The sequence below is a fragment of the Lepus europaeus genome, chromosome 5 (assembly GCF_033115175.1).
Source record: "Lepus europaeus isolate LE1 chromosome 5, mLepTim1.pri, whole genome shotgun sequence".
NCBI lineage: Eukaryota > Metazoa > Chordata > Mammalia > Lagomorpha > Leporidae > Lepus > Lepus europaeus.
This window is the reverse complement of record NC_084831.1, coordinates 158,720,562-158,728,811: the sequence shown is the minus strand read 5'-3', so window position 1 is coordinate 158,728,811 and position 8,250 is coordinate 158,720,562. Positions and strand designations below refer to the sequence as shown.

The 8,250-nt window shown below is 43.5% G+C and overlaps 1 protein-coding gene across 1 annotated transcript; it reads left to right on the top strand.

The window, feature by feature from the left end:
* The first annotated feature begins 477 nt into the window (after positions 1–477).
* FASLG (Fas ligand) lies at positions 478–7,998 on the top strand. Its single transcript, XM_062193843.1, has 4 exons — positions 478–837; positions 1,397–1,442; positions 6,331–6,387; positions 7,604–7,998. Exons 1-4 carry the CDS (start codon positions 478–480, stop codon positions 7,996–7,998), a joined length of 858 nt encoding a protein of 285 aa, XP_062049827.1.
* The last annotated feature ends 252 nt before the right edge of the window (positions 7,999–8,250 follow it).

Below are 8,250 nucleotides of genomic sequence, written 5' to 3'. Positions count from 1 at the left end.
CAGTGCTTGGTGTGGGGAAGGGATGCGCGGGAGGGGGATGATTTCCTCTTGCAAGTGACTCCAGTCTCGCCCCTCAGCGCCACTCTCCCTGAGCCAGCACTGCGCCCAGTGCTGCCCTGCTCTGCAGGACCCGAGGAAGGTGGTCACGGCTCCCTGCCTTTTCAGGTAGCACAGCCACGGCGGCTGTGGCTCCGGAGGCTTTCATCAGAAAGTTGTGGGCGGAAACTTCCAGGGGTTGGCTCTGACCTTCTTGAGGCTTCTCAGCTGCAGATATAAGGTGAGTGGGTGTCTCTCTGAGAAGCAGAAAGAGAAGATGAGAGAGAGAGAGAGATTGATTGGTGTTTCCCTTGGTGTGGAAACTCTATAAAGCGAGAGCTGGCTTTTCTTCTCTTAAGCAGTTAGCAGCAGGAGTTCCTTCTTTGACACTGCAGCCTCCACAGGACTGAGAAGTAAAATCCTTGGGAGTCCCTGGCTGCCATGCAGCAGCCCTTCAATTATCCATATCCCCAAATCTACTGGGTGGACAGCACTGCCAGCTCTCCCTGGGCCCCTCCAGGGTCAGTTCTCCCCTGTCCATCCTCTGTACCTGAAAGGCCTGGTCAAAGAAGGCCACCACCACCACTGCCACCGCCACCACCACCACTACCACCACCACCATTGCCCCCGCTGCCCCCGCTGCCCCCACTGCCCCCACCACCCCTGAAGAAGAGGAAGGACCACAGCACAGGCCTCTGCCTCCTTCTGATGTTTTTCATGGTCCTGGTGGCCCTGGTTGGATTGGGGCTGGGGATGTTCCAGCTCTACCACCTGCAGAAGGAGTTGGCCGAGCTCCGAGAGGTAAGCTGTGTCCTGCAATCACTGGTGTGGTAAGAGGGCTCTGCTGCTGTGGGACGGAGCCTCCTGGGGTCTACCGGCACCACTGTCTGTCTTGCTTGCAAAGTGCTTTTCAAGCTTTACTGTTTGTCTTAGAAAGGGATTGTTCTTGTCGTTCTATTCTATAGGCAGAGAAATGGGGGGTCCTATGAATGAAGAGGTATTTTCTGTCTTGAAAAGAATTTGAGCCATACGGTTTTTCCTTTTTCAGTTGTCATGTCAGTCTGTGAAGCCACTGACCTCAGATCTAGTGATTCAAGAAATAAAAAGAACTTTGAGTCTGCTTAGAAGTGAATGTATTCAAGTGACCAGACTGAATTTCCTTGAAAACACTTTTAAAAAACTGGTACCATTTCAAATGACAAAACTGAGGACAGTGAGACAAACTTGTTTGGCTAAAGTCTGAGTTAGGAAAGGTTCTGAGGAGTTTGGAATTTCTTTCGGGGGCTGGCTTATTTGGCAATTCCTCCACTGATTAAAGAACTTCCTATTTATCGTACATCTTTTCTCTTTCTTCCGGTAGTCCTTCAGCCAAAGGCACACAGCATCATCTATGGAGAAGCAAACAGGTGAGTCCTTTTATTCATGTGCCTTGAATTTCCAAAGATAATCCTTAGCACTGAACATTGTTGGGGGGATGCCTTGAATCCTATCCCATTCCTGGGCTTGTGAATATTATGAGAAGAGTCTTGGACAATTCTGAACCTCCGGTCAGTGTGGTTTCTTGAGCATCTTTTAAAATATGAAGTGAATTTCACTGCTCAAAATCAGTGTAGCTGAGTGTTTCACACAATGCAAAATACTTTTGACTTGACTTTGGGATGAGACACACATACATAATGCTGGAGCCCTGCCGTTTGGGCAGCTGGTTGCAGGCCCATCTCTTTCCTCAGGAGTCCTAGTTCCAGTCCTGGACAGAGAAGTAGAGGTGTGGGCAAAGAGAGAAACTTCTGGGTAATGTCCTCTCCTCTTCTCAACTCCAGAAAAGGGATCACTCAAGAGGCAAGCTTCATTTAAGACATTGTACAAGATTTAGCTAAGCTTTTGATAAGTGGACAATTTCCCACATAGCATTGTTCTTTTGAAGTCCTGGGAAGGCCTGGGAGAAGACTTAACCCATATTCAAAGGATTATTCCGCTTTACCCATGAGACATTTTTGACACTAAAGGAAAGTCCTTTGTATGAAATCCAGTACAAGAAAAAGGTGAAAGTGTTGAATTCTGGCTTCATTAAATTTCTGAGCATAGATTTAGACACTGTGCACTGTGGACAAGTATATTTTAGGATTTTCTCCGTTTGTTAAACTAAGATTAATTGACTTTTTAAACTTGGTTAGAACTGGGAGGGATCAATCCAATGTGAAGTAATGCTATAACTAGTACTGAAACAGTATTTTTACACTTTGTGTCTCTGTGTGGGTGCAAACTGATGAAATCTTTACTTAGTATATACTGAATCGATCTCCTGTATATAAAGATAATTGAAAATGAAAAAAAAAAAAAAACCCTTGGTATTAAATTGGAAATTACATAGAAAATCAATTTTTTAAAAAAATATCATGTAGGATCTCTGTCATTAATGTGCTGTACACTGTGATTTAATGCTATAACTAGTACTCCAACAGTATTTTTACTTTGTGTTGCTATGTGAGGGCAAACTGTTGAAATCTTTACTTTATATATACTCAACTGATTTTCTGTATATAAAGAGAATTGAAAATGAATCTTGATGTGAATGGAAGGGGAGAGAGAGCGGGAAAGGGGAGGGTTGCGGGTAGGAGGGAAGTTATGGAGATGGGGAGCCATTGTAATCCATAAGCTGTACTTTGGAAATTTATATTCATTAAATAAAAGCTTTAAAAAAAGAAAAAAGAACTGGGAGGGATCTTAGAGATCATCAGTTCCACCCATTTCATTTCTCAGAAGAGAAACAAAACATCAGACAGATAGGGTGATGTGCCCACGAGTACTCGGTGGTGCTGGGGCTAGAAGGGATGCAGGCTCCTGCTGCCTTGGCATTTCCAGGGCTTTCTAGCATGTGGACTGGTGCCTCATGGAGACAGAAACTCTTGCTTGTCTGTAATTGCCAGGGTATGAGAAAGAAATGAAAGCAGGACACTTCTGCAAAATCAGTAGGTAAATCTTTTCCTTAGAAATGTGAAAGAAGACAGCAGGCAGGGCTAGCCATCCATTAAGTGCCGCCAGTTTCCATCTCAGGATGGCCTCCTGCAGGTGCCCAGGTCAGCGACTTCCCTGGAGCATAAACTCATGTAGGAGCCATCACTGAGATGCTCTGGCCCCTTGTTCTGATGTGGTAGAAACTCAGGAGGGGCACAGAGTGGAAATACTTTTTAGAAAAATGAAGCCTCTGGAGGACTTCTAATGTCACTTTGAAAATCAGGGGACTGTGGCTGGGGAAATAGGTACCTCATTACTCATCTCTCACCCACTCTCTGGAGGCGTTTTATTGGTTAAAAGTTAAATGAACAGATGAGTCAGGTCTACCTACCCCAGTAAACTCTTATCTTCTCTACATCAACCCAGATAGATCAGAAATTAGGGAATTATCAAATTAGCAACTACTAATTATCAAGTTTACAACTTTACTAATAAGAGATGCCAGCTATAAAAAAGATACCTATTTTCATGCTTCCATTTAATAAACATTTAAAAAGAGTAAAAATCCAGACTACCAAAGCTGTGATAGGAAAGTGCCCCTTTAAGCATTAGTTTGAGCTAGTGTGAGTACAAATTGACCTAACTTTTCTGAAGAATAGTTTGGAAATATGTAGCAAAAGCTTGAGATTGCTAGTTTAGCCTGTAATCTCATCATTAAGATTTTATCTTAATAAAATAATCAGAGCTATGGCCCCCAAAGCCTTCTGTATAAGGATGTTCATCACTTCATTATGAGGCTATTAAAATAAAACATTCAGAAGTAACTTAAATACCTCATTATATGTTAGTTAAATACATGATGGTATATTCAGATAAGTACAAAATGCTGAATTAAAGCCATGTATCAGAAAAACATTTAATGCTACAGGGATTGTGCTTTCTATATCATTAGCTACAGAAAGGATATGATAGTTTACGGCAGTTTAATACTGACTGTGCAATTATATTTTCATATTTTTATATTCTTAGAAAAGAACTAAAATACAATGACATGTTAATAGTGATTTTCTCCCAGAGGTACTGTGATAGATTATTTATACCTTCTTATTTATTACTTGTTTTGTTTTCCACTTTATGAGTAGATTGACTAGTGAATTATCCACAAGTGTTCTTGGAGGGCCTCCCATGTGCCAGGCTGGGTTTGGGTGGTAGATGATGATTGAGAGTGAGAGAAAGAAGGGGGGTATCTTCAGGGAGCTTTCTAGAATGGTGAATAACAGTAAGCAAACAAAAAATATCATTTCAAACTGTACTACCTACAACCCAAGATGGAGCAATCTGCAAAACCCCTCTATAGAGGTGTTGTTTGTGCTGACACCCAAGAGATCAGGAGCCCACCAAGTGGAGAATTGTGTGTCTGTGTCATGGAAGAGGGTGGGTGATGGTGGGGTACATTCCAGCACTGGCATATGCAAATATCCCTGGGGCAGGAAACAATCATCCCAATGTCTAAGGCATTTTTTTTCAGTTTCTTTATTCCAGTGTTTATCCAAAAGATATTTTCATTGTCTATCTTCAGTGAGAAGAATAACATTCTTCTAGGCTCTGTGTAGGATATAAAACATGCAACATGTGGTTCTAACAAGTGCATTTCCTGTCAGTACCTGGCCAAATGCCAGATCAGCTGCTGGTTTGTGGTGTAGGTATGGAGAAGAGACTCAGTTCTGCCTTTCCTGTTCACTGACACCTCATTCGTGGTGGGTTGTCTTGGATGGTGAGAGACAGCGTGGTGCTCAGGTCATGTCCTTGGTTGCCTGGGCCATTCTCAAACCATGTGTGAGTTTCTCAGGGTAATCAAAAGCAGGAGATGGCTGGGTTCCTTTCTCTTTTTTTAAGATTTATTTATTTATTTGAAAGTCAGTTACACAGAGAGAGGAGAGGCAGAGAGAGAGAGGTGTTCCGTCTGATGGTTCACTCCCCAGAGGGCCACAACAGCCAGAGCTGTGCCAATCCAAAGCCAGGAGCCAGGAGCTTCTTCCAGGTCTCCCACGTGGGTGCAGGGGCCCAAGGACTTGGGCCATCTTCTGCTTTTCCAGGCCATAGCAGAGAGCTGGATTGGAAAAGGGGCAGCCGGGACTAGAACCGGCACCCATATGGGATGCCGGCTCTTCAGGCCAGGGTGTTAACCCACTGCGCCACAGCACCGGCCCCGGCTGGGTTCCTTTCTATGAATCTTTATTGAAATCATTAGCTGGCCAGCGCCGTGGCTTAACGGGCTAATCCTCCGCCTTGTGGCACCGGCACACCGGGTTCTAGTCCCGGTCGGGGCGCCGGATTCTATCCCGGTTGCCCCTCTTCCAGGCCAGCTCTCTGCTATGGCCCAGGAGTGCAGTGGAGGATGGCCCCAGTCCTTGGGCCTGCACCCGCATGGAAGACCAGGAGAAGTACCTGGCTCCTGGCTTCGGATCAGCGAGATGCGCTGGCTGCAGCAGCCATTGGAGGGTGAACCAGCGGCAAAGGAAGATCTTTCTGTCTCTCTCTCTCACTATCCACTCTGCCTGTCCAAAAACAAACAAACAAAAAAAAAAACCATTAAAAAAAAATCATTAGCTAAATGGCACCTCTCTAAGTTAGCTGACACATTTGAAGATAGAGAAATCATATCTATTTTGAAAACTATTGTCTATTTTTAAGTATTTTATTTATCTATTTCTTTGAGAGGGAGAAATAGAGTGAGAGAGAGAGAGTGCTTCCATCCACTGGCTCACTCCCAAAATGTCCACAACTGCCCTGAGACAGGGGCTAAATTCAGGAACCCAGAACTCAATCCAGGTCTCCCACATAGGTGGCAGGAACCCAACTGCTTGAGTCGTCACCTGCAGTGTCCATATTAGCAGGACGCTGGAGTCGCCTAGGGGGTGACTTTACCCACTAAGGCACAACACCAGTACTGCAAAATTATTTTGAAATCCATGCATAGCTTTTTCATAATACATATATTCCATGAATTTTTGAAGGCCTCTTGGATGAGGTAGGACAACAATTCCTACCTAAAAGATTACTTAAGCATTCTAAATGTAGGCACAATATGACTGTAGTTTATGAATCAACATTTATTTAACTTAGGTTCTTTGGTAACATAATTTATGTCTGTCTATATACCTAATTCTCCTCTTTTTGGAGGAAATACAAACTACTGTTGAGTCTTACAGTTTGTACTTTAACATGATTAACATATGATCGACTGTGGCCAATTATGCATTTAAGTAGTGGGGATTAGATGTCCACAAAAACATTTGGTGTATTTTTTACATATATTTTTATTTCTCTATGATTCAGCTCACCCAAGTCCACCTCATGAAAAAAAGGAGACCAGAAAAGTGGCCCACTTAACAGGTTCGTATTTGGAAGGGACAGTTGGGGTTTGGAAGGTGCAGGTGGGCTTTTCCATCCCTAGGCTTGGAGGGAGTTGTTACTTCCAGTGACAGATTTAGAACTCAAGAACACACACCTTTCTGTTCAGGTTACTCTTACACCCCTACTTGGGGTTAAGCCTTGTCCTAAGCTGGAGTTGTGGGGCTGATTATGATACAACCTCTGCCCATAAAGGGCTCCCCTTTTCTGTCATTCCAAAGACCCCTAGGAGATTCGTGACACAGATCCAAGAGAAAAGATCTTAGGAGGTGGACTATATGGAATTATTTTAGCCAGTGATTCCCTGGTTTCCTAGGAGAGCTTCAATTTGCTTTGTCCACAAGTAGAAACAGGATCGGGAGAGGAGACTCAGTCCTTGCACTTGTGAACTTTAATCCTGTGAGTGTGAGGTGGAATGAAATTACTTAATAGCATTATGTTATGGACATTCCCACTGTAAGCTTCATAAATAGCTGGAAATTGGGTACATATCGCAGAAAGAGGAATGCCATGGTCCCTAGAATTATTTAGGCAGAGACTGTGGAATGACCCAGTTGGGCCAACATTTATTGAGCACCTGCTTTGTGCCAAGGTTTGGGAGCATGGAGATGAGTAACACAGTTCCTGCCTTCAAGGAGCTTGAAATCAAATAGAAAAAGAAAAGCACTTAGTGATAATTTCAGTAACAGAGAGAGTTCTCTGATAATAGTATATACACAGGGAATAAGGACACAGAAAAAAGCGAATTTTAGCCCAAATTGAGGGGCTGAAGAATCATTACTTTAGGTAAGAAAATGAACAGATAATCCCTAAAATCCTTCCAGACTTTAGAATTTTGGCTTAGATTTGGCTTTTCCAAGTGAAAGAACCTAAAGCCTAGCAGTTTTGATTCTAATACTTAAGATAATAAAATCTTTGCTTCTAAGAGTTAAGCGGACTTGATAATTTCTCGTCATGAACGACTAGGTATGTGTATCATTGTCCCAGTTGTGTGGATGCTAAGATTGAGGCAGGCCATTCAACAAAAGCATTGATGGAGCTCAGTGATGGATCGAGTTCAGACTCCTCAGGCTGCTCTGTATAGGCTATGTCACTCTGGGTGAAAACTTGTTAATGAGTCCACAGTTTTGCTTTGCAAGCCTAGTTTTTCCAATGCATGAGTACTGCTGGCTGAAAGCTCCTCTCTGGTTTATTTTAGGCAAGTCCAACTCAAGGTCCAGCCCTTTGGAATGGGAAGATACCTATGGAATTGCCCTGGTTTCCGGACTGAAGTATAAGAAGGGTAATCTTGTGATCAATGACACTGGGCTGTACTTTGTGTATTCTAAAGTGTACTTCCGTGGTCAGTCCTGCAGCAACCAGCCACTGACCCACAAAGTCTACATGAAAAACTCTAAGTATCACCAGGATCTGATGCTGATGGAAGAGAAGATGATGAACTACTGTACTACTGGCCAGATGTGGGCCCGGAGCAGCTACCTGGGGGCAGTGTTCAATCTCACCAGTGCCGACCATTTATATGTCAACGTCTCTGAGATATCACTGGTCAATTTTGAGGAATCAAAGACATTCTTTGGCTTATATAAGCTCTGATAAAAAAGTACTTTGGGATGCCATTACAATTCCTGTTACAGGCATTGAGAATGTTGTCTTGACTGAGGGTCTTCTTAGGTCCCACTTGAGGTCAAGCCATGAACCATGAGGCCCTGGAGACCACAGGGTCCAGCAGGTCTGCAGTTCCAAGTCTCACCCAAGGTCCATGGGCCAGGCAGGAGGAGGAAGATGACTGAAGAACATAGAACTCTAGGCTGTCATGTGAAGATCAAAAGCAATGAAAGGTCACTA

Excerpts from the sequence above, each read along its gene's own strand:
- FASLG (XM_062193843.1), top strand. The coding sequence starts at position 478 with ATGCAGCAGCCCTTCAATTATCCATATCCCCAAATCTACTGGGTGGAC. Across the intron at positions 838-1,396 it reads AGTTGGCCGAGCTCCGAGAG|TCCTTCAGCCAAAGGCACAC; the intron begins GTAAGCTGTGTC and ends TTCTTCCGGTAG. Across the intron at positions 6,388-7,603 it reads AAAAGTGGCCCACTTAACAG|GCAAGTCCAACTCAAGGTCC; the intron begins GTTCGTATTTGG and ends GGTTTATTTTAG.